The sequence below is a fragment of the Barbus barbus genome (assembly GCF_936440315.1).
Source record: "Barbus barbus genome assembly, chromosome: 37".
Lineage (NCBI taxonomy): Eukaryota > Metazoa > Chordata > Actinopteri > Cypriniformes > Cyprinidae > Barbus > Barbus barbus.
Window position 1 is genome coordinate 11349576 of NC_136715.1, and position 26893 is coordinate 11376468.

At 36.8% G+C, this 26893-nt stretch overlaps 1 protein-coding gene across 1 annotated transcript; it reads left to right on the forward strand.

Moving 5' to 3' along the window:
* Window positions 1–1796: 1796 nt before the first annotated feature.
* phf2 (PHD finger protein 2) lies at window positions 1797–25632 on the forward strand. Its single transcript, XM_079396647.1, is given in 23 exon segments — window positions 1797–2321; window positions 7735–7820; window positions 9140–9254; window positions 9505–9665; window positions 9794–9935; window positions 10309–10495; window positions 10852–11014; window positions 11102–11189; window positions 11651–11757; window positions 12952–13043; window positions 13148–13237; window positions 13394–13723; window positions 14329–14448; window positions 15183–15298; window positions 15500–15678; window positions 16453–16520; window positions 17063–17232; window positions 19628–19796; window positions 19798–19927; window positions 21153–21248; window positions 21328–21437; window positions 22920–23214; window positions 23406–25632. Coding segments are annotated over 23 exon segments (3201 nt in total). The 5' UTR covers window positions 1797–2223; the 3' UTR covers window positions 23495–25632.
* Window positions 25633–26893: the final 1261 nt, after the last annotated feature.

Consider the following 26893-nt stretch of genomic DNA (forward strand, 5'->3'; position numbering starts at 1 on the left):
TTTAAATGCTCAGGACAAACAAGGGACTCATGAACTCATCACTAAACAAAAAAACAGAGCTGTGGATCATTCAGGTAACAATACAGTACTAAAAATCAAGTGCATGTAAACTTTTGAATGGGGTCATTTTTATGAATTCAACTATTTTCTCTAGTGGATAAAATGTACTTTACTTTTAGTCATTTAGCAGACGCTTTTATCCAAAGCGACTTACAAATAAGAAAAAGTAACTAAAACTAAAAGTTAACACACTGTAAATACTCTATACACACCCATTTAAGAAAATACAGAAATTAAATAAAATTGACAACATTTCAATAGTAAACATGTAAATGTCTTACGTGAAATCTTATTCAGGTCAGTACTAAATAAACAATAACATGCATTTTGTATGATCCCTCTTATTTTGGTAAAATTAACATTTTGCAGATTCTGCAAGGTGTAGCCCATGTAAACTTTTGACATCAACTCCGTGCATGTATGTATGTGTGTGTGTATGTGTATATATATATATATATATATATATATATATATATATATATATATATATATATATATATATATATATATATATATATATATATATACACACACACATACATGTCCTTCTCAAACAATTAGCATATTGTGATAAAGTTCATTATTTTCTGTAATGTACTGATAAACATTAGACTTTCATATATTTTAGATTCATTACAACACAACTGAAGTAGTTCAAGCCTTTTATTGTTTTAATATTGATGATTTTGGCATACAGCTCAGAAAATAATGAACTTTATCACAATATGCTAATTTTTTGAGAAGGACCTGTATGTGTATATGTATATATACACACACACACACACACACACACACACACACACACACACACACAGTCGTGGGCAAAAATATCGGCACCCTTGCAATTCTGTCAGAACATGCAGCACTTCTCTCAGAAAATTGTTCCAATTGCAAATGTTTTGGTATTTACATGCTTATTGTTTTCGTTTGCACTACAACAACACACAAAAAAGTCAAAGTTGATAAAATTTCACACAGAATTCAGATATGGACTGGACAAAATTATTGGCACCTTATCAAAATTGTAAGAAATAATTGCAAAGAAAGAAAGCATGTGATGTTGCTGTAATTTGTATTTAGACACCTGTGGCAAGGAATTGAATTGTGTGGAATTGTATCAAATTTAAATTTTCCTTTTTGTGTGTGTTGTTCCAATGCCAAAAAAAATTTATATATATATTATATGCGAGTACCAAAACATTTGCAACTGCAACAATTTTCTGAGAGAAGGGTTGCATTTTCTGACAGAATTGAAAGGCTGCTGATATTTTTGGCCATGACTATGCATGCATGTAATTATTATTACTATTTATTTTTATAACACTGTATCATTTTGCATCATTTCGACCATGCAATGAGGACACGTTCTTAAAAATGGTTATAACTTTTGATGAAATTGTTCCAAATCTTACGTTATTCAAAGAACAATGAATGATTCCATTTTCACCCTTGTCGGCCCTGTTGACTAGTGGACATTTATTCATTTTCAAGTTTATTGTAACCCATATATTAGAGATTACATACACACACACACACACACACACACACACACACACACACACACACATATATATATATTATTTTTTAACTTAATGCATGCTTAATAACTAGTCATTAAAAATGATATCTAGCTGCAATTTAAAATGAGGAGCTTGTCAAAATTACAGAACTGACGCTCTGTTCTTATATTCCTTTGACTTCTGTGCCATAACTGCGTGAGCTTTTATTAACGTGTCATAGACTCTGCTGCAGCTGGTTCGACGGTTGGCTGGAGATACCAGGCGGTGGATTTTCATCTTTCTATCGTCCCGGGAAACCCTTGAGAAGCAGCCGCATCGTTTAATGAGCTCCATTCATCTGGACCAGCATGACCGAGGCGATTTTTCCCGTCGTGTAGACTGACGTAACAATATTACAATGAAAGGATGCATTTTCTTGGGCTTTATGAAAGTCTCGGCGCTCGTATAGTCACCAGGGGGCATGCACACGTCAATGCAGCGCGGGAAACATTTTAACATCGTAACATTGTAACGTCGGATCGGGGGAACGTTCGAATGGACGCAGGAGCAGCTCCGCGGCTCTTCATATCGCTGTAGTTTGTGTCACGGGAGGTTCCTGCTGCCCCCATCCATCTCTCCGGCTGTTGTTGTGAATTGATCTAACATGGCGACTGTACCCGTCTATTGCATCTGCAGATTACCTTACGACGTTACCCAGTTTATGATCGAATGCGACGCCTGCAAGGACTGGTTTCACGGCAGGTAACCGCAATATTTCGTTCAACTATTTAAGTGTGGATTTGGATGGAAGTGTTTTGCTCGCGTGCGCACATTTTGTAATGCTCCGAAGAGCGAGGGCCGCTTGAAGAAGAAGGCGGAGTTATATTTAGCTGGCTCGGTTGACACATTTTTGCGAACGGTACAAAAAGATTAGCTTAATCGTAAAGCCATTTCGATGTATTTTCCGCGATGTGGACTCGATCTGCGTGCATCGCACGCTTTGGTTGCGTCTCAGACTGGACGTTGTCGTAGTAGTGAGCCGTGGGTGTCTGCGAACACGAATGGCTTTTCTTTCACACATTTTACCTTCCTTTATGCGCGCTATTCGTCCAGATTTGCTCCGACATCAGTGCTTTAGGGGGCTGTGAACTGTATAAAAACTGTCCTTGTCCTTTCTGGTGTCTGCTGGAAGAATAATAGACTGCATATGAGCCAGACATTGCAGATTCAGAGCTGCTCTGCACATTTTTAACACGTATGACATCTGACCATTATCATACACTGTATTCATCATAATCAAAACCAATAAGTTCAGATTTATTTGCCGTGTAGGTGCTGTGAAGCATCACTGACAGCCGCATGTATCGAAGCAAACGAGTTCAGCTCGATCCAATAATGGGAGTTATTTTCCGAATTCATCTTAAATTTCCCCCGCTGATTGTTTTGCTTGCTGAGCGAGAGCGAAACTTGCGTGAGAAAGGGTTTAAAATTCGGTTTCTTTAATGTAAACAAAGAACGAGCGTTCCATCTCACTGACTGACTGATACATTTACGCGCGTTTAATTTTAACCCTTTAATGAGCCGAGCGATTGTTACTCTTCAAACGTTCCAGTCAAGAATCTAACTACAGGACGCCTAACATCGTTTAACCGAGTGCCTGTTTAACGTGCACATTCAGTGTCGTTGTCAGGCCGAGTATGCGGTTAACTGCATATTCAAATGTGTAAAAATTGTTTGAATTGACACTGATGTGCTCGTTTCTGTTGGAGTCACCGAGCTTTACCGCCCTCAGTGATTTTAAACCTCTGTGACCTCTATTAAGAGGGTCTGGCTCAGATGAGGAGAGAAACCAGTTATGACTAAGTATGGCTGAAAAGTATGTTAACAGAAAATTCGTTATTAAGCTGTTTATGACAGCAGTCTTAACAGAAAAAAAAAAAAAGATTTTTAATCTTTTTAGTAGGTTGTTGCTTTGTAGCTTGTTACTTTGACATTGCAGTAGTGCAGTCAAATGTTCATGGTCTTAGTTCTTTTTTTGCTAAGCATTCATTTGTGTGCAGTATCTTTAATTTAGTACAATTCTTCTTTTTATGCTTGCTATATCTTAAAAATAATCACAATAGTTTCTCTGTGGAAAATGTAGTAATGTTTATAAGAATTAGCTTTACTTTCCATACATCTTGAGTTTAAATTGGTTATGCTTCTGAAAAGATTAATATTTAAGTTTAATATTACAGTTTCCACTGCTTCACTGAACCGTGAAAAGTTTCAATTGCAGCATTCGGAGACATTTTTTGTCTTACGAAATGCGCACTGTTTACTTCTGGATAGAATCTGCGCCCGCAGAAATGCACAGAAAGCTCAGCAGATTTTCATAGAACTGGAACGCCTGTCATTCACAATCGAACACTTCCCCTGCCCTTTGCGTGTTTGTTTATTAAATATTTTGGTTAATTTGATGATGATAGGAGTGTAATACACTCAGCTTCATTAAACACATTTGACTTCTTGTAAAGCCATTGCACAGAATTCAACTGATAAGCTGTTCTATTATTTTTTTATTTTTTTAGCCTGGCTAATATTTTTGAATTGCCAGTTCTTACATTCAAAGTGACTTCCAGCTGGCCTTTTGTTGAAAGAACCTCTGAAAGTAACTTAGGATCAGGGTTCCCAGAATTAAAGAAAATCTGGAACTGGTTAAAGTTGTGTTTTCCAGGCCTGAAACAAAAGGAAGTCACATAGTCAATATACTTTTTTTTTTTTTTTTTTTTCTAGTTTGCTCTACACCATATTTCATTGGCTAAATGGGTGTATGGCTATATTTCAATGCTTGGGTTTAAATTATGAAGAGTAAACATGTATACAAGCCATAATTATATCCTCTTTTCAGGAATCTTCAAATCAGTGAGTCCAAAATACTTACCACAAATTACTGGAAAGCTAAAAAACAATTGATAGAAATGTATAGGTCAGAAAGTGTGGGAACCCACGGCATGTGAACTCGGTAACCTCACTTTTTACCTCACTTTCACCACTTTGCAGCCATGGGATCTAAAGCTTAACTACAAGACTACTTTATAATTTTTTACTTTTAGAAACAACTTTTTTAAGCTGAACAGGTGAGCATCATCACCCAAGATATTAATAAGTAGTTCCACTTCCACAATATTACGTCTTCCTGTTGTTGCCTGAATTAATCATATAACAGTTCTAATATTTATATATGTTTTATAAATGTTTAATCTGTTCCAAAAGGTTCCTCTATGATCAGCATACATTTCCTTTGAGAGTAGACATGTTGATATAATGATTTTTGCAAGCCTACTGGCTGGCGAACAGAAATGAAGACGCTTTTTAACACTGCCGTCTGATACACACCTGACCACATGCCGCTGTTTGTAGTTGTGGGTGTGTGCTCGCGACTCCTCAGGTGCTAATGAATGACATCATTCCCTTCTTTCACAGGGCAGGATGCCAGCTACGAGTGGCGCATCAGATCCTAAATCAGATTTGTCCCATTAACGGTAATAGCTAGTCTGTGACAGAGCAAGTTTATTAAATAAGTTATAATAACACACTAATTGCACCTGCCTTGAGGATGACTTTACATGGAGAATCATTTAGAGCTGCCATAATTTTATGGTACATTCCTTAATGCTTTGTTGTTGTTGTATTTACTGATCAGATCTCTTGTACTCCAAATAACCAAAACTGTAATATATGGCTTTTTTTTTTGGTCAGACTCTGTCATGACGGTGTGTAATTACATTGTCTCAGAGTGAAATTCATTGCAATGAATTGCCTTAGAGTTATTTTTTTCTTGACTGACTTTTGACCAATGTGACTCCAGGAGTCTAGTTGTCATTACACTGTTGATCATGGTATTTTCTTGTCATACAGGCATGAAATAGTGTACAACAGCAGTATTGAGGTACTTTTGCTGCTTTTGAGAAGATGCTTTCTTAGACATGACTATTTCCGGAAAGCGGTTTTGAGACTTTCTCCTACTGTTGACGCTTAACATACAAAATGGCCCTGTAAATAAACATCATCATGCGCTCTGCTGCGGATCCATTGCAGATGGTTGTTTGACGATTTAAGGTCTATTGTGTCAGCACAATGAGACAACGTTCTCACAATTTCACTGAAAGTTGTCTGTTTAGTCTTAAAGGAACCATTCACACAAAAATGAATATTCTTTCATTATTTACTCACCTTTCTGTTGTTAAAACCTTCACAGTGTTCTTGACATAACGTAGCATATACATTATTTTATAATGTTTTGGTGCTTTTTGGATCTTGACCCACTGTGGTGGTTATAAATTGTTGTTGCATGAACATTGTTCAGAAATTCTACTTTTGTGTTCTGTAACAGTAAAAATGGGACAGGAGTATGCCATTTTAAACTATATTAAAATGTAATTTTTTTTTTTTAAATGGTCATTTCATTTTTATTTAATTTTAAATTATTTAATGATTTAATTTAATCATTTTATACAATCATTGAGACTACTATAAAAAAAAGTTACATGTACATTAAAGGAATTTTTTAATGTGGAACACAATTAGATTTTTTTAAGGGTTTGGAATTACATAATGGTGAATAGATAATTGTACAATATTAAATTTTGGCTAAACTGCTCCTTTAATTCAAAAAGGGATTGGCCCCTTAATGAGCGCGCAGATGCTCATGATAAGTATTAGCTGAGGAAAGATGAACATCGAAGAGTGTATTTCACTGCTAATCCTGATGCATGAGTGGGCGGTTTGACCCTACACACCCACATGCACTCTTTGTTGTACCGAGACTCAGTGAGACTTGGCTCCTTTCACTTTTGCTATGATTCGAGGGTGCTGACACCACCCACCATCTGAGTGGACAGCATGTGTTATATTCATACGACTGCACGTAGTAATTATACCACACTGGAGGAGAGCCATAATGGACACTCCCAATTCAGTATTTGCTCATGACCCATGAACAGCTCCTCCTAATGGCAGGAATGTGTTATCGGGTTTTTATTATTATAGGAAGAACATTTGCACTGCAGATGGGGTGGCAAAAACGCATACAGTGCCTATAAAAGGTTTTGAGCGTCTTGGAGGTTTTTCATGTTTGCTTCATTTACACCATTGAATCACAGTGGATTTAATATGTTTTTGTTTTATTTTTGCTACTGATCAGACTTGTAATGGCAATGTAAAACAGATGTGAAATAATTACAAATATGAAAATTCTTGTTTCTCTCGTCACTTTCTCACCCTCATGCTGTTCCAATCCTATATGACTTTTTTTCTGTGGAACACAAAATAAGATATTTTAAGATGTTGGTTTGTTTTGGTTCCTATTGACTTCAAATTTATTTTTTGATAATACAATGGAGTTAAGTGGGAACAAACTTTTTAGTTCTTCACAATATATTATTTTGCGTTTTCATTGTTGGCTGGACTGTCCCTTTTATGACACGCTAGTACACTCGGTTGGGTTTTCAAGACACAAATAGTTAAATGAAGATCACTTGTGGGAAGTCAAGGGCCACTAAGTGACCACTGACAACTCTGAAGAGACTGCGATACAACAACTGTTGCTTGGGTGCTTCAACAGCTTAATGGGACAGTGGTGAAGAGAAAGCCACTGTTAAAAATGTCACATGACATCTCGGTTGTAGTTTTGCCAGAAGGCATGTGGTAGACTCTGAAGCCAGCTGAAAGAAGGTTGAGCTTGTTGGCCATCAAACTAAATGCCATATTTGGCATATACTGAACACTGTATCATCGGAAACGCACCATCTCCACGGTGCAGGACTGGATGATGGACCAGGACGGTTCCCTGTGGCCTTGGACCTCCAAAACCTCAGGACATGTGGCCTGAGCCTGCCAAACAAAGCAGATCACTAGGGCGGCAGCCATGGCCAGGAAAATAGCAGTGGGTAGATGTGAGGGAGACTTGTTCACACAAGAATGTCTATAATGTTTGGAGGAAGCCATCTGTTAACATTCCCATTTGGAATATTTCATTTTGAATGGCTGTCATGATGGAGTGTGATTCTATTAGAACCAGATCTTTGAGTACTTGCGTAGGCACAGCATATAGGAGATACGTTTTAAAGAACCTCGATTAACCAGATTTTATTTGCTGTAAGTCAGTGCTGATACGCTGTTTGTTATGTTACAGCTGTGTGGGAGTGGATGAAGATGAAGCACCAGATATTGACATCTATCACTGTCCTAACTGTGAAAAGACCCACGGCAAATCCACCTGTAAGTATCTTTCATGTATACTGTGAATGAATTACGTGTCTACTCAAGTCAAGTCATCTTTATTTATATAGCGCTTTATGCAGTACGGATTGTCTCATTTGATTGGAAAGCTGCTTTGAAACAAAGTAAAATTTTAAGCAACAATTGGGGTTATTCAGCTCAGCGTTGATTCATCAATTATGAAATGTTCAGTTCAGCTATAGAAGGCAAAAGTAATGCTGTTCAGCTCAAGTAAATTCACTGTTTATATATATTTCCAAGCATTCATTTTGCCATTAATTGTAATAATCCAGTGAGATTTTTTTTTTTGCACAAGTAGTCTGACAACAACAAGTGCTCCACACAGAGATCTGATCTCATCATCATCCAGTGTGTCTGGAATGACATGAAGAAACAGAACAAACTTATGTAGGCACAGTATATGGCAATTAATGGCAAAATTAATTTATCTTATTTGTATCTTAAAATGATCAAAATCAGTTTGGATAAAAGCGTCTGCCAAATGTCTAAATGTAAATGTAAAATTAATGTTTGGAAATGTAAACTTGTATATCCTACTGACACACCACAGCAAAAGATAGAAATAACTTACTTAAAACCATTTTTAGCTGGTGAAAATACTAGTGTTCTAATAATTTTGGCCACCACTGTATATGCATACACACCCAACTGTAAATAAATAATATTAAGCAGCACAACATTGATGATAACATGTTCCTTGCATATTAGAATGATTTCTGAAGGGTCATGTGACACTGAAGACTGGAGTAATGTTGCTAAAATTCAGCTTTGCTATTAAAGGAATAAATTGTTTTAAAATATAAAACAGTTATAATAACATTCTATAATGTTACTGTTTTATTGTATTTTTTCTTTCTTTTTTTAGATGCAATTTAATTAATATTTTAATTAATCATCATTTTCAGTATTATACTTCTGTACAAACAAAAGGTGAGGGTCTTTATTTGTTGTATCAATCCAACACTTTAATAAATGAAAACAAGCTTTAGAAAAAATGATTATATTGATTTACATCTAAAGTAGACTTATCCCATTAAAGACCTCCAACTGAATTTAGATTTATGAAAATATGACACAGTTTTGGTTACAAACCAAACCATTATGTTGACGTTTAAAATGTTCTATCTACTGTACACACTCATACGTTTACGACTTTACATCTGCAGCCTGCAAACATTTTTAGTTTTTTTTTTTTTGTCTTATTACGTAACTGTTTTCAATGAAAAATACTTAAGTATATTGTGTTCATGGTGTCTGATTTTGATTTGGTTGGTTTTATCTGTTGACAATTTTAACAGTGAAAAAGAAAAAGAGCTGGAATAAGCATGACACGGGTCAAAGTGGAGACGTCAGACCGGTTCAAAATGGCAGTCAGGTGTTCATAAAAGAGCTGCGCAGCAGGACATTCCCCAGGTATAGTACACCTGTGTTCAGGCACCTTTGTGAAGATCATCCCAGCCCAGTGTGAAGAATTTAAAGGGCCAGTGCTCCTGATAATTTCCAAGTCCTTCAGTTCCTTTAATGTCCAGTAGGTGGCGCTCCATGACCAGCTTTGCTCAGGCTCTGAACTTTTCCACCAGACATGCCAACTAATGAAGATTCCAGTATGATGTCTTGGAGAAATTGTGTAGGTAACATGCTGACGGTTTGTTTTCCACTGCAGTTCAGAAGATGTGGTGGTCAAGCTATCTGGAAGTCAGATGACGTTGGACTACCTTGAGGAGAATGGATTCAATGAGCCAATTCTCATCCAGAAGAAAGATGGGCTGGGGATGGCTATGCCTGCACCAACATTCTACGTCAGTGATGTGGAAAACAATGTTGGTAAGTGTTTTATGAGGTATAATATAAGCAATGGTCCTCTTTTTTGTTGATCAATATGGAAGTATAGTATATCTGTATGTCCAATATATTTGTTGTTTTAATTGATTTCTAACTTTTCTCCTTCATAGGACCTGATGTTCTTGTGGATGTTGTCGATGTAACCAAACAGACACAAAGCAAGATGAAGTTAAAAGAATTTGTTGATTATTACTACAGCACAAACAGAAAGAAAGTATTAAATGTGATCAACCTAGAGTTTTCCGACGCAAGGTAAGCAGTCCTATACGAAGTCAGATAGGGTTGTGAAGATGGCAGAATTTCAGAAGTCTATACAAATTTCACATTTTTGATACAGCAAATACACTAACTCCTTTATTTCTTTCAAAGGTCATTATTAACATAAATATTAGCAAATTAAAAGGCATTTAGCCTTATTTCTTTCTCAGTTCAACATTGCTTCAGTTTTTTTTTTTTTTAAGTAATAATCAAAAAATGTAAATGTTCACATTTTACAGCAGAATCATTTAACAACGAAACAACATTATTAAATACAATACAAACTCTGGATGTCAGCATATTAATGTGTGTCATTAATTTTGTTTGGTAAAAGGAATATTTACTATTCTTCCTTTTATGTCTCTAGAATGGCCAATATTGTTGAGAGTCCGCAAATAGTTCGGAAGTTATCCTGGGTGGAAAATTACTGGCCTGATGATGCATTGTTGGGGAAGCCCAAAGTGTCCAAATACTGTCTCATATGTGTGAAAGACAGCTACACAGACTTCCACATTGAGTGTGGAGGTGCCTCTGTGTGGTATCATGTACTTAAGGTGACTCCTGCATGTTATATCTCAATGTGCTTTATTGCTAAAATGAAAAGTATTTCAAATTTGTATTCTTTATTGAAATAACCTGATTTTACTTAAGGGAAGTGTTGTATTTTGAAATGATTTGAAAGTATGTCATTTATTGATTCATGAATTCATCAGTTATTAATATGGTGTAAAGTAAAACAACCAATTTATATTGCAGTCAATAATTAACTAGTTAATTTAGTACATAAGATTGACTTTATTACATTGTTCTCTTGAATACTTGATTTTGATTGACCAAGCACTGCATTCAGCCATTGAATACTGTTCCATAGTGGATAGTGAACTTTGTATTTCATCTGTGTGTTGTAAAGGGAGAGAAAATCTTCTTTCTGATCAAGCCCACTTCTGCCAACCTTTCTCTATACGAGCGCTGGAAGTCCTCCTCCAACCACAGTGAGATGTTTTTTGCTGACCAAGTGGACAAGTGTTACAAGTGCACACTGAAACAAGGGCAAACTCTTTTCATTCCATCAGGTGAGATTGTTTTTAATCATTTTTACTTTTAAATGACTTCATGAAGTTCTTAGATAACAACATTGCCTTGTTTTTATTTAATGGCAGGTTGGATTAATGCAGTACTGACTCCTGTAGACTGCTTAGCCTTCTCTGGGCATTTTGTCCACAGTCTGAGTGTGGAGATGCAAATGAGGTCAGTGATCTGCTCAAGATAATGCATCAAAGTGAGAGAAATGTTGCATTTGATGCGTTGTTGGATTAGAAGTATCTCTCTAGGGTTTGGAACTGTAGTGTACTAAAGGTTGTTGTTTAAACTATGCATACATATGTAGAACTGTAAATATATTAAGTACAGTGGGGTGGATGCGTACTGTGGATTATTATGTGGAATTATTAAGGCCTAATGTTTGCCATTTTAAAGTTATTCCATGCAGTTTGCCATGCAATGTCAACTGGTGGACGGTGATGCAATTGAAGCACTCAAGCATTAAACTGTTCCCTGTTCTATTCTTGGCACTTCCAAGCCTCTGTAGCAAGGAAAAAAGTCAAGAGCATATGCTTGTGCCTTCTGAAGTGCATTTTTCACATGTGTGAGACCACGATTTCCTCTCAAGGCACACTTTTCAGTAATCCTCTCTTTGCTTCTCCACTCAGGGCATATGAGGTGGAAAAAAGACTCAAAGTTGCCAGTCTCACTCCATTTCCAAACTTCGAAACAGCATGTTGGTATGTGGGGAAATATTACCTGGAGAGGTTTAAAGGTGAGCAATTGATATAAGGTATTAAAAATAAATATAGAAAAGATATTTTTTTATTTGGTTTTGTCCAAACTCACAAGTAAATAATTTCACTGCAACCATTTATGTTATTGCAAACTTAAATCATTCACAGCAAATCTCCCATGTGTGACTCCCCCTGAACTGGCTTCAAAGGTTTTGCTTTAAAAATTTACTTTCCATCCTGCACAGCACAAGATTTATCCATAATAGTGAACTTTGGGACTGGAAATAAAAAGATCTAATGTCGTAAGGTGGACTCAAATGGCTTCCTTCTCCCTCGCTTCGTGCGTGATCCTGGAAGGGGTCTGCTGAGCAGATGAGAAGGGTCTGGATGGCGGCATATTATTGCAGTCATTAGATCGGTGCATTTTGGAGTTCACAGATGATTCGCTTCAAAAGGCAGAATCACTTGCTCCATTACAACCTGCTGTTTAAACCCCCCTCATCTGGCCTTGGACTGCGTGTTTATATTTCCACCATTTTACCTCGTCACGTTACTTAATTTTGCCAGATTGCTGTAGAGCGCACATTGCAATAAGGACCACAGTTGGTCTCTGAGCTATCTGATGTTCAGAGGGGGGGAATCGGTTTTCAAGGTCATCTTTTCAAGGGTTCAACTCTCATGTGTGACTTCAGGTAGAGGAAAAAAATAAGTCCTTGGCCCCTTGCCCAGCAGGCCAACTGGGCTACCGCCAGCTCTATTACCTCCCTTCTCATTTCACTGTTTCAGCTTTCACTTTATGTTCATGTTATTAATTTAAATGCAGTGTGGAATATATTTCCTGTAGTGGCTGTGTATCCAGTCCAATGTAATCATTGTTGAAGCCGGTGCTCCAAAAAGGTGCATGACTGTTTTTGGGCTGCTCTGGATTGAAGTAATCAGTTTGATATATGAATGGCCTTTGTTATTGAACAGTAATGGGTTCGGTTGAAAATGTAGTCCATTTTTATTACTGGTGTAATGTTTCCCCACTTCTTTCAGTGAGTTTCATGCTCTGAGTGTTTCTGACAGGGCGACCACGGTCTTATGCATTGCTGCTAACGATTTAAGGAAAGTTGGACCTTTCACCAATTTGCCTATTTAGAAAACAACCCTTTCTATGTTACTTATACGGAGTGTTTGGATCCAGATGGGAATAATGGACTCTGATGCAAAATTTCCTGATCATTTTGCAGGTTTACATAAGGCAAACAAACAGCCACCTCCTTACTTGGTACACGGTGCCAAAATTGTCAACGGAGCTTTCAGATCGTGGACTAAAAAACAGGTACATCTTGCAACAAATTGTATTATTTTCAATATTCTGTACTAGTTTTGCTGATTTAAATAATGTAACTTGACCATGACTCTTGCTTTTGTCTTTTTCCAAAGGCTCTTTTAGAACATGAGGATGAGCTTCCAGAAAACATGAAGCCAGCACAGCTCATAAAAGACCTTGCCAAAGAGATTCGGATTTCAGAGGTGAGACGTTAGCAAAGTCGTTGGAGATTTGTCTTTTATTCTCATTTATTCAGATATGATCTTGATTTTTATTATGTTGAATGTTTTTGTACGTGTTCAATCAGCTATTGTCAGAATCAGTAACGGTTGACAACTTCTCCGCTGTCTTTGACTCAGAACGCAACAAAAGCCATAAAGAATGAACCCAGCAACTCGAAGCCCCCGGCAGAAGAACCCCCGTCTGCTCCATCAGAACCAGAAGAGCCCATGTCCCCTGCTCACATCTCCACCCCTCCAAGAGATAAGCCAGCCAGGAAGAAAGCCACAAAGCCACCCAAAATGCCCAAGGCACCCAAACCACCGAAGGAACCCAAAATAAAAGAAGGTGGCAAAAAGAAAGCGAAGAAAGCGAAAGAAAGTATTGTACCTGAGAAAAAGCCCTCCAGTCTGGCAGCTCTTGAATCCCATGCAAAGGACATCCTGAACAAGATGGACCAGCCCAAAAAAGTAAAGTTTTTTTCAGCCTTATGATACTAAATATTTATGTATTGGAAATTGCGAAATATTTAATGCAATAAGTAAAATGCCGTAAAAATCTTGTTAACCCCCAAAAACTACTGTTCAAATGTTATTTGCATTATTTGATCACAGTAAAAGTCAAATTGTGAAATATAATTGCAATTAATACAGCTGTTTTATATTTTGCATTATATTTTAGAGTTTTATATTTCTGCGATACTATCACTACTCCAGTCTTCAAAGTCAAATGATCCTTCAGAAATCATTCTAATATGCTAATTTGTTGCTCAAGAAACATTGCTTGTTATTATCAATTATGAAAATTATGACACATTTTTTAGGATTCTTTGATGAATTGGCAATAGCAAGAATTTATTTGAAATCTAAATCTTTTAACATTAGAAATGTCGAACGTCCAGTAACAGTTTTGAATCAGTTTATTGAAATAAACTGAACATGAACAATATATAATGATGCTGCACTAGCAGAATCGTTGTGAATGTATGGTAAATAAATCCCCTGCTTTAGAACCGTCGGTATGCGCTTTAATCCATTATTAATGTCCAACTTTTCTTGTCTCTCAAATTACACAGCTGGTAAAGACTGGGATGAGTATTATGGAGAGGGAGACGAGTAAACCGAGTGACGTTGATAAGTTTAAGATGATTCGAGAGCATAATAAGAACAAGACAGAGGCCAAATGGAAATATAAGGTAGGTTTGTTAGGTTTACAATACAAGGAAACAACTGTAATGAATAACTCTGGGTCGTGGTGTAGCACAAGCGTAATGATTTTCTCCACTGCAACAGCTCAGTGCTAGAGCGAAGCTTTGAAAATCCATGCAAATGATATCAAACCCCGACAAGTTGAAAAGTAGCACATAGGGCTTTGGGATCATCCAGAAGTGATTTACACGTTTCAGATCAAAGCAATAAGCAGAAATAACTCTGCGGCTCAGTTACTCTCTGTGTTTTCGGCTCATCAAATCAGCAGAACCCTTTACCCAGCATGCTATGATGCTATGTCATATCCCCGACATGCCAGCTAAGTATTTACATATGCTTTCCTTTCTGCTCTAAAAATGAGTATGTTGTGTCATTATTGTTGGATAACACGGGATGGCTTTTGTAGGAAAAGCTTAATTCTGGTGAACGGAAGGCATTACGGGGCTTTCGTTCAAGGAGGAAAATTCAATGCCAGACAGCCCAGGAATGTTTGTAGTTGCTCCAAGTCTCCTGATCCGAGTGCTCCTTTGGTGCTTGCCAAACATTTACAGATGGAGAGGAGTTTCTGCTAGATAGTCTTCAAGGTCATCAGCCGCAATGGCTTCAGTCTTTGACGTCTGATCACAGTGGACGTGGCTGACAGCGAAGACCTGTGAAATGTGTGAGACGGGAAGAGTTTCAAAGCACTGATTGTCGTTTGGTGTTTCTTTTCATCTTTTAGAATAGCAAACCCGATTCGTTATTGAAAATGGAAGAAGAGCACAAATTTGACAAAAGTCTACTCAGCCATAAAGACAATAAATTTGCATTTTCATTGTCGAATAAGAAGTTGTTGGGGTAAGTGCAGTTGTATTGAAGTTAATTCCGACATTTTCATACTTTTATTGATTTTAATACAAATTATTGCATTATACTAATCATTTAGAAATAGTTTAATTCAGTTGACTGCCCTCATTTTGAGCAATTCTGTGTTTTTGCACTAGATTGTCTCTTCTGACAATCCAATTAATGTTGTTCTCCATCATCTGGCTTCCTCAGATCAAAGATGCTCAAGACCCAGACCAATTCGAGTGTTTTTGGCTCAATACAGAACATTAAGGAAGAAAAACCCAAGCCTGTGAGAGACGAGTATGAGTACGTCTCTGATGAGGGGGAGCTTAAGATTGACGAATTCCCAATCAGGAGGAAAAAGAACGCAGTCAAGAGAGACTTTTCCTGTAAGGTTTCATGATATGCGATCTAGGCCAGGGTGATTTTCTGATTAAATAAAACATCATTTAAGAGCAAAAATGATTATGGACTTTATAATCAGGCCCAGATGGAATCTGCATTTTTTTTGCACTGATTTTAGGCAAAAGTGTTAAACAGAGTGGATAAGTACTAAAGTTGTATTGGTATCTGAAAGTATAATCAAAAATATTTAATAAAACGAACACAAAAGGGGCGGAGCGAGGGCCCAAAATTAAATCTGCCAATGACGAGTGAATTAAGTACAATTTTACTGGTCATGAATAATTCTTATGGGCCATGATCCTGTTTTTCATTGTTTTAATAATATATTAAATATTAAAAATGTAGTAGTTTTTAAGAAGTAAAATTTTTGTCCTAGTAACAGTGAATTATTTAGCTTTTTTATTTCTTTTTCTTGCATAAGTAGATATACAGACACAGCGGTTATTTCACATGTGAAGTACCACATATAGTAAAAATAAAATTCCTAGTTAAAACTTAAGATGGTAAATTGCAGGTTAAAGTTGCAGTTACTGTCCTATGCATTTAATTTAGATACAGTTTTTGCTTGTATTTGGCAGTGCTAATTTTGCTCCCTGGCTGATGCATATTTAGAAATTTGTGAGTGACAGCCATTCAGATTACATGCAAATCTGCTACCACCTATTCCATGTGGGCTTGCCTATAAGAGATACACTTGTCTTTTAACTTTCATCTCATGCTATGTGAGAATAATGCTGAACATCTGATGTTATTTACAGTTTTATCAAACATCAAAGAGCCCATTCAGCCAGCCAAAAAGCCAAAGCTACAACAGTCGGACATGAAGGTGAGCATAAACTCTATTTCGATAGCCGGTCCAGTGTTATTTAACAGAACATCAATAATATTTCTCTTTAATCAGACAGTGGTAATAACATTAAAAGGCTGATTGACAGTAAACACAATCTAAATCTCCAATCTTTATTTCATGAAGTAGCTGATTAATTCCTTCTGGATGCATTTAAAACATCGTAGCGCTGATGTTCTCAGCTTGTAATAATTCACCCATTATGTTCTGACTTAAACCAACATACGGCACAAATCAAAGAGATCAAGCTGCAAGACAGAACCAAATGTCACCTCAAAACTGATGAAGGAAATAGCTGTGGACTGAATCAAATGAGAGTGAGAAAGTTAATCACGACAGAGGCCCACAGGCGAACTGTGTGAGGGGTTACAGGATATACCAATAAAAAAAACCACAAACCTAAGAAAAATCATGTCTACTTTTGATAATGTCTGTGCACATATGTGTTTTAAAATGTATTTTACTGAAGCACAACATTCACCAGCATCTGTGAAATAGAGTTTATACTCTTGTTATTCCAGAGTCCAGATTCATCAGATGAGGAATCTCTCCACATAGACACAGAGGCCAAGACAGAGGTCAAAGGTCGTAACTCCAAGGTCTCTAAGAATAAAGGAGGCAGTTCAGCTGGGATTCTGGATCTCCTGCAGGCCAGCAAACAAGTGGGCGGCATTGACTACAGCAACAACAGGTAAACACATTACTGGTTTCCATATGTGTGTGAGGTTTTATTAATAGTATTTTTAGCAGCACAACTTTTAAAGAGTGCCACTTCTGTGAATTTTAGCTTTAACTTTAGCTTTCCGAGAAATTCATTCCCTCTAGTACAGCATTGCCTTCAAGTATTACATTTCATAATCCATAGCCTTCAGTGACTGAACACTATAAAATATTAGCCCATATATTTATTGATTTGAGCTTCTGTCAATTTCGCATTTAAACTTGTAATTTTAAAATGTTTTAAATGCATATACACATGACAGACATCTCTGGCCCTTGCGCTGCATCCAACTGTTTGTTTGTGAAGTTAAAATTGTTTAAAAATTCATGGCGTACTGTTCCGTGCTGTTTTGCTCCATCCAACTGTTTTTGAACACAAGAATGTGTCTTGTGTGAAAAATAATGACTAGTATCTGATGTAATTACACAAGGGTTCCTTAAGCAACTAGTTGTTTAGACAATCCTTAGTTGCACATCCTTAGTTGATGTATTTTCATGATTCATGTGGTATGGTTTGCACATAACATACGCTAATGTGACAGAGTATGGATATTGGATATGTTTCGTCTTTGGGCCATAGGGAACATACAGCTTATGATGAAGCATGTTCCTGCCCCTTAAAGAACTGAAACACGTCATATTTCGAGCTTAACTGTTAGTTCTTAAACTTCACACTGACTGTAAACACATCGAGCACAGGCATTTCTTCATCTGTAGAACGATGGCGAAAGTAATAGTTTGCACGGTTCTTTATAAGCGGTTTACATGTGCTGGCATTATTTGTTTAATCCCTCTGCACTATTAATTTGTCAAATCCAGCAAAAGCTGCAGGCCATTCCTCTTCATTTTACTGTTTGCTGTTTTGGGCACATTTTTGATGGTCTATTTCCACTGCGCTGAAAGCTGCAAATCAGCTCAACACAAAATGAGAACGAAAACATGGCAAAAATATGTTAATTTCTCAAATTATTTTTTTGTGCTTTTAAACCTGACATGACTACAGGATTGTGGGGAGGAAATGCCTCCAGTCAGTTGCGACCACATTAAACGAGCTTTTGACTCATTGTTCCACTTCACTGGTTAATCACTTAATAGGTGGTAATCTGCACAGGCTAAATCTGTATTTTCTGCTGGTTACCTCAAGCTCAAAAGCAGATGTGGACACAATAGCCTTCTCGGTTCACACGGCAGAATCTTCTTCTGACATGAAAAGATTGACGGTATATGAAGAGATTTATATGATGATTAGCAGGAAATGAACGTTTAGTGGCGGGTAAGTTAGAAAAGCAAGATTGAGATGTGCAGATTGGTGGTTTATTAGTTTAGCGGATGTGATTGTAAGAGAACAAGTAAGTTGTGGCTTGTGCTTTGAGTTTTGGTTGGATGACGGTTCGGTATAAATGAGAGTAGAGACATTGTAGACAATGTGGGCATACCTTGTGTTGAATCTTAACTTGGATTTTCATGTTAGTTTGCCAGGCCCACCCATTAAATAGAATTCCAACGGTTGCTTTAGATTTAAGTCCGGACAACAATGCCATACGTCAGCTGCAGTGGTAACGACATCAAACATTTTTATGGCGGTTTAAAGGTGATGTGTGTAATGTTTTCAATATCAAAATAGTATACTATAATATGTATAATATTTCAGTATTATATAATAAAAAAAATATATACTATCTTGACTATATGTAAACTATTTGTTTTTCCCTGAAAGTGCAAACATTGAGTTTCCATCCACATTTTTGGAATATCACCAGTGTTATTGTAGTATTAGTTATATATTATTATAGTATTTATTAATTGTGTGAATTAGCTTTTATATATTCACTTTTAATATAAGTTTAAATTTTAGTAATTTTATGTGCTTTGTGCTTCATTTTATTTTAGTTAGTTGCCAAGGAAACATTTCAAATTTTAATTTACATTTTATTTTATTTATATCAAGATGCAAACAGAAATGTAATAATGTACATTAAAAAAAACACAATTTTTGCGTTTATTAAGCGATTGAAGATGTGAACCGTAACTACTGTGGAAACACACATTTACTTCATGTTGAATAATTCGGCCTGGATATACTGCTTCATTCACAAATAGCTTTTCGTGGTTTTGATTTTAAATTGCAAATAAAAGCATTTTGACCAACCAAACCAACAGTGTCTGTTTGGGACAATTTGTCTGGGAAATCTGTCTGACTCGCTAGTGGTTCAGAAATTACACACTTCACCTTCAACAGTGCATCTCCAACCTCGTTGCTTTCCATCACCCGACTCACTACCTAAAATTCGAATCGCTTCTCATTGCCACTGACACTCGGAGTAATGTACGTGTGTGTTGTGTATTTCTCATTGATGGACTTACAGTCAGCCACCTGCATCCCCCAGCACACAGGAGGCCATCCAGGGCATGTTGTCCATGGCTAACCTGCAGTCATCAGACTCTTGTCTGCAAACGTCCTGGAGCAATAGCCAAGCAAAGAACAACTCGCACAGCAGCACAGCCAACAAGAAGCAGAGCAGCGTGGCCGGAGCAGGGGGGTAACAGCAAGAGACCGGCCAAACGCTTGCCCAAGAAGACACAAAAGAGCTGCAGCGTGGACAGTTTGGACATGTTTGATGATGACCAGGACCACCTGGAAGCTTGCTTTAGGGATTCTGATTATGGTAAGTTCTTCAAACGGATTCTTTTACTTGCGACAGTTGATGCAAAGTTGACTTTACTTTCTTCTGAGGAACCCAAAAAATATTAAAAAAAAAAATGTCAGTGTTTTTGTTGTCCATTCAATTAAGTCGTGTAACGTTGTTTGGACCCCAACATTCAGAAGGGAGTAAATTATGACATTTTCATTTTTGAACTATCCCTTTAAGAACCCATTTGGAGAACAGATTGCAATTCTCTCGTACCTTCATCTTGGATAGCTTGTTTGCACTATTATCAAGACCAATTAGTTCCTCTGAGACAATTTGTCAAGCATGTTTTATGATGACTTGGAATTGCCCAGGTGCCCTTAGAGCAAAGCCAAACAGTGTAAATCTCCTCTATCAATGTTCTGATTAGAGTTTGATTTTGACTTAAGGGTTCTCATTCACGGCAAAGTGACAGGCGTGTTTACTCTCAGCTAGAACTTTTCAGTCCCCCCTTCTGAGTGGTCTCTTTTATAGCTTTTGTGAACCCATTCCAAGAACAGCAAGACCATTACTAGCCTGTTAATAATCCATTAGCATGAGTTTTAAACTGTTGTTTTAAATGCTTTTTGATCTGATACCCTAATTAGTCATTACTAGCACGCACATTCCCGTTCGGACTCACTCTAAGAGAGTTTTATCAGACACACAGGCATTCCTCCTTTCTATAAACATTTTTTTTCTTTGTCTTGATAATTTAATTGTTGGAAATTGCATGTTCCTGAGTAGTTGAGTTCAAAGAAGCTAGGTGCATGCAGGCCGAGGCAGGGCAAGGAACAGCTGCCGTGCATCTGTGTCACGCTAACATCCTGTCCAATGAGAAAATACTTAGCACTGTAGTTTATGGAGTGCAAAAACAGGGTGCTTTCTCGTGTAAAGCTATATGTTTGAAACTAATGTGCTTCGACAATACACATTTACATTGCTTTCCCTAGTGACTTTAAACCATACATATGGCGTTCCTAAAGGAATGAAAAAAGTGGCATCTGTAGAATTAGCTAACTTTTGCTTTTTGTAACCATGCATTTATTTTAAATAAAATGAATTTGCTTATGAAGATAATATTGTTAAACTATTTAAGTATTGTTGTTATTATGATTATTTTAAGTGTTACTCGTATTGCTCCATATTAATTGGCATGAATGTGTAGCCTTAGATGCTGATATGGCATTAAATTAAAATTATATGTTTTTGTTTTTTCCAGTTTATCCATCTCTGGAGTCTGAGGAGGACAGTCCCATTTTCAAATCGAGATCGAAAAAAAGGAAAAATACAGATGACACTCCATATAGTCCAACAGGTAGTGCAAAGTTTACAGTTTCAGGTGGGAATCTGAAATGTAAATTGAATCACATGGGATTATATTCATACTGTTGCAGCACGAGTTGGGCCCACTGTACCACGACAGGAGAGACCAGCTCGGGAGGGGGCACGTGTGGCGTCCATAGAGACAGGATTAGCAGCTGCGGCGGCTAAATTGTCTCATCAGGTTAACGCTTTATTACATTTTGCATTTTATTATGTTTCTATTTTTACATGAAGTAAATTCTAGGGATGCACAATTAATATATATAAAACTAAAATCACAATATGGCTTAGTGTGATTTTAATTGATTATATAAATACATGTGGTGCGTGTTTCAAAGTGAATCGCTGAACTGTTCATTTCCATGCATGCAGCTCATGTTTTCATTGTCTTGGAGCAGCTCAGTTCAAAGTTCATTCTGCACTACACAAACTCCATTTCTGCATCTGCTCTGAGCTTGGTTCGCTTATAAGGCTTCGCTTATATCAACCATCTTCTCAAGGTTGTAATAAAAAGTGTTTATACACTTACTGTTATCAGTAAATGAGAAGCAGTGGTTTTCCACCAAAAAAAAAAAGATGAACTGGATTACAATTTGAAAATGTAGAAAGACGGCTAGTATTAGTATTATAATTTTACAGTTGTACTGCGAAATAATTATTCTATTTTTATTAAATACTCATTTTTATATTACAGTGAATATTACAATAGTATTAATTTGGATATTAAGACTTTTAGTTAGCAATAATGGTAATATAATAATCAGAATAAAATAATTAATTATCCTTATATTATTATTTTGTAATAATATTGATAATCACACAATTTTGGCCTAATTCTGCAGCCTCACCAACAAGCACAGCAAACCTAATCCAATTAAAACTGCAATCACAGCATTTACTAGGGATATACGATTGGGGGGGGGGGGGGGGGGGGGGTAATTTATCTGGTAGAAACTGTGTAAAATAATTCATTTAATTTCAGTTTTGTGGATGTTGCATTTGAAATCATTGCATTGCACCATGCCATTCATTTACAGTCCAAATGCCTGAGACCACATGAACATTTTATCCTGGACACATAGGCCCGGTTTCATTGACAGGGTTTAGCCTAAACCAGGATTAGGCCATAGTTTAATTAAGACATTTAAATCATTTTTATAAACATGCCTTCGAAAAAGCATTACTGGTGTGCATTTTAAGACAAAACAAAAGCACTGACATGTTTTAAGAGCAGTCAGTGCAAGTTTCTTTCAGTTGGAACAGCTCAGATTTACATTTTCGTCTATGACTAGATTTAAGCCTCGTCTGTGAAACCGGGGGTTAGTTTGTATAATTTTGAAAGATTAGATTAGGATTTTGATGTAAAATGAAGAAATATTTAACGTCTTGCACTGTTTATGGTCACAAATTTGTGGCATTGACCATGTGAACTCCTTTGTGTCTTAAAGCACAAGACAAGCACATTTTCAAATCATGCTGGAGAACATGAGGTTTTCAGGTTTTACACACACTTGTGGAGTTGATGCAGCTCAAGTGTCATTAAAGTAAAAGCGATGAATACCAAGAAATTCTGAATACTTTCTAATAGCTTCCATTTTTTTAAATAGAAACATCTGTAAGGCTGATTTAGCTAAATGACGCTACTAACTAGTTCTTGCTACAGGAGGAGCAGAAGATCAAGAAGAAGAAAAAGAGTACCAAAAAGAAGCCCATGGCTGTAGAGGAGCCTCACAAACTCTCTCAGGACAGCAGCTCTCCAGAACCCACCCTGGACTCGGAGACCAACCTGGGCGACCATGAGTACAGCACTGGAACGAGCAAGACCGCCGGCAGCTCGCAACCCATGGCCCCCGGAGTCTTCCTCAGCCAGCGACGGCCTTCATCATCATCGTCATCTCAGAACACCTCATCTGTCCTGCCAGCAAAAGTCGAACGTGGGAACTTGACAGACGCCAAAGGTGATTTTGGGGATGAGTATCGATTCATGTTTAAGGTTTGTTTATACTGCACTGGCCAATATGAGAGTTGCAATTTGGGGATCTTTGATAATTTATTGATACAGCTGTGGCTTAATAATCTATTGGCGTGATCACAGAGTTGCAAAGTTGTTGTTGCATATGCTAACCATTTTGCTTTGTCTCACCCACAGCCAAGCGGCTAAAGAAAGGAATGGCAACGGCCAAACAGAGACTTGGCAAAATCTTAAAGATTCATCGTAACGGCAAGCTTCTGCTGTAACATGGACAATGGGTGACTCAGACTTTCTCCTGATGTTTATGGACCCGTGGACTGATCCCTCCCTCCCTCGATGAGCTGGGATGAGAGCAGAAGGACAGAAACGGACGGGAACGTGAACAAGTTTTCAATTTCTAAGAAGAACATAGCTCAGATAGGTTTTTGCCTCTTCTTTTACTTTATAACTTTCAGATATTAAAAATGTACAGAATACCTGCTCTTAATATTTTGTAAGAAGAATTTGTCTTGTTTTACTACGGCTATCAGTTTATCAGGGGTTGCTAATATATTATAAGATACAGTACATAGCAGTCATTCCAAGATAAAGAAAGTATCCCTTGCATGTATTCCAGTTGCATGCATTGTTTTGCTGAGGGGAAAGGGTTGGTGGGTGGTTGCAAAAAAGAAATTAATTTTTGCTTTTTGGATGTGGCTTATCATTGTCTTTTTTTTTTTTTTTTTTTAAACAAGTATTACTGAAGAAATTAGGATTTTCACAGTAACTGGTGGGCGATTTTAATTTACTTTCCTTAATCCTTAAGCAAAAAGGCATTTTTACATGCATTACCTACACGGGACAACTGAAAAAGTACTTTTCTGTTTGCTAAGCACTATCGCAGATAATATTTATTGACCTAATATAATTGTACATGTCATAGGTAGTTTGAAGCCCTAAGGCACTTAGAAAACTTCAGTGAAGCACAAATATGAACTCATATTTTTAGTAACATTGTATATCTTCACAGCTATTACAAAACGACAGCTTTTTTACATTTTCTTTTTTTCTACAAATATAGGGAAAAAACTCTATCGTTAAACATGCATATCGATAACAAACCATATTTTCACTAAATGACATGGTTGTAATATCTTATTTTCCCCTGTTGGTTTATCATGATATCACATGAAATAAAATGAATTGTTAGCACGTCTTTTAAAATGTTATTTATATATTTTTGTTGTTTTTAGACATTGATACTAGAATCAGTTTTATGCCATACAACGTAGCTCTTATTACGGTTACAAAACACTCGCCAAAAACAACGAAACACTACATGAATGGGATCTCTAGCACTGATGATAAGCCTCATCCATGACATTTCACTACATGGGGATACTTTCTCTCTTCTGTTTGTTTCACAGGCAGCACCAATTTCCCTAGAATGAAATATGCATTTATATTGCTTCACAGTACAATATGTAGAATGTAGCCTGTACATAGCTTTTTAAATGACTACTTTTTGTATCCTTTTTTTCCTTAATACTTAATTATACATTTTTACTAGTTTTTGCTAATTACAGACAAAAATATATATAAAGATATAGAAATAGTCATTACCTTTTAAATGTTTTGTTAGATACACAATAGCTGAACTTTTTTTAACCATTGTTTTGTTTTCATTTCATTCTGTTACATTAGACAAAAGGTGTTGCCTGGAGAACAAAATAAACAGCGTAACATTTATTCTCATATGGCCTTACATGCAGAAAACCATGTGTATTATGATTCATTTATGATGGGGGGAGAAGGAAAAAAAATCAGCATTTCTACGACCAGCCTGACATTTGAGCTAAAATACCCCTGATGGATTTTACAGTTATTTTACTAGCACCTTGTGAAGTGTTTTCTGTGTCAGTGATGTAATTTATTAATGTTTGTAGCCTTTTATACTTGTATAATTCTTAAGAAGTTTTGTTTGAAATATTTTATCAGTCTGTGAGCCCCTTAGGACACTTTTATCATTAACATTGGGCAATAGTTCCTTTTTTTCTTTTCTTTTTTCATCTTAGCAAAACCACGTCTTTATTGTTTTTATCAAATCAAGTGCAACTGCTCATCAATACAAAATGTTACATTCTTGTTATTATTAAGCAGCTATTTTCATCATGCCATGAATTTTATTTTGGTAATAGAGTTTGTACATTCTTAACCAGGTTTACTGTGCTCATAAATTGCAGTGTTTTAGTTACCGAAGTAAATCTTGTATCCACCTTTCCGATTCGAAACACTCAGAATCTTTGTCAGTGGAACTATTTCAGGTTTTTATTTGTACAAAATGTGTGTTGCTTTGTTGTGGTTTATTTTTATATGTTCAAACAATTAAATGCATCCACTGTTTCATGGCAGTGAATGATACTTTTGTAGTAGTGCGCACTGTTTTTCTGACTCACAAAGATGTGTTTTGAATTATCGTCTATCTATGTCATGTGTTTCCACAAATGTCTTTCTTTCTTGCTGTTTATTTTTAACTTCTTGTATTAGGCTTCATTGTCCCATGCGTAATTTGTTTTTCTAAATGCGACGAGTCGCTCGTTATGTATTTAAGTCTGTTCCCATTTCATAAGGGCACACAAAAGTCAGTTTTGGTAGCATGTTCTTCCACCATTCATATGGAATGGCAGGGCTACACACGTTCTCTGGAACATGCTGTGGTAATTACTTTTAAATGGGCTCATGCTACTGTACCATTCAGCTCTGCTGCCCTGGAGAAACTCTGGACTCGCACACAATCCCCCCATTTAGAACCACATTGTCCACTGGGAGCCACTTTTTGCTTTCACTAGTTCATTAATACACAGCTAAAGCCAAAACACCAGCGAGTCCAGCCCGGCGGCTCCGGCCAAATCATTAACATGAACCAAGCCAAGGTCAACACTGTTAATACTCTATTCGTGTTGCCGGACTCGTCGTGTAGTTCTATATTTCTTTGAAACACCGTGCATGTTTGTAGAATAATATTGCACTCATGATACCTTCAGCCCTGTGTGTAAATTGTCTTTTTGTGGTTTTTCTTTATTTTCTAGTGGCTTCCAATTGTTCTCGTTTTCAACATCTTAGCTCTCGTCTTGCCCTGATTTACAAGGATTGGAGGTGAACATGAAGAGAGCCACCAGGTGGAGATAGACGTCCCAGAAAACACGTCTGTTGCGGAAAGGGTTGGCAGGTACATCTGCTCGACTTCTGACATCAGTTAGGATTTTTACAGATCAAAATAAACGTAATTTCTGTGAGTTTATGCTCTATGGGATTAATTAATTTCTGTATAAACAAAAGACAGGTTTGTCATTCATGGGTCTTTTTTGAGCTCAATTGGAGAGGAAATACAGAAAAATGTTAGCCTGGTTCAAAAACAATTGTCCATAAGCAAACAATTACTGTAAAAAAAAAAAAAAATGGCCTCAACCACATTTTTTATGTTTACTTTTTCGTTTATTTCTTTCCTTTGGTCTTCAGCGTTACACACAATCCCGCATAAATCTTAACGGCATGACATACATTTCAAATAATTTAGGATAAAACCATATTTGAGTAGGTATTTGTTATTGTTGGAGTACGTGGCAGGGTTCCACTCTCAACATGAAAATCTGCCACGTATCACACGCAGCGCAGAAAACGCCACA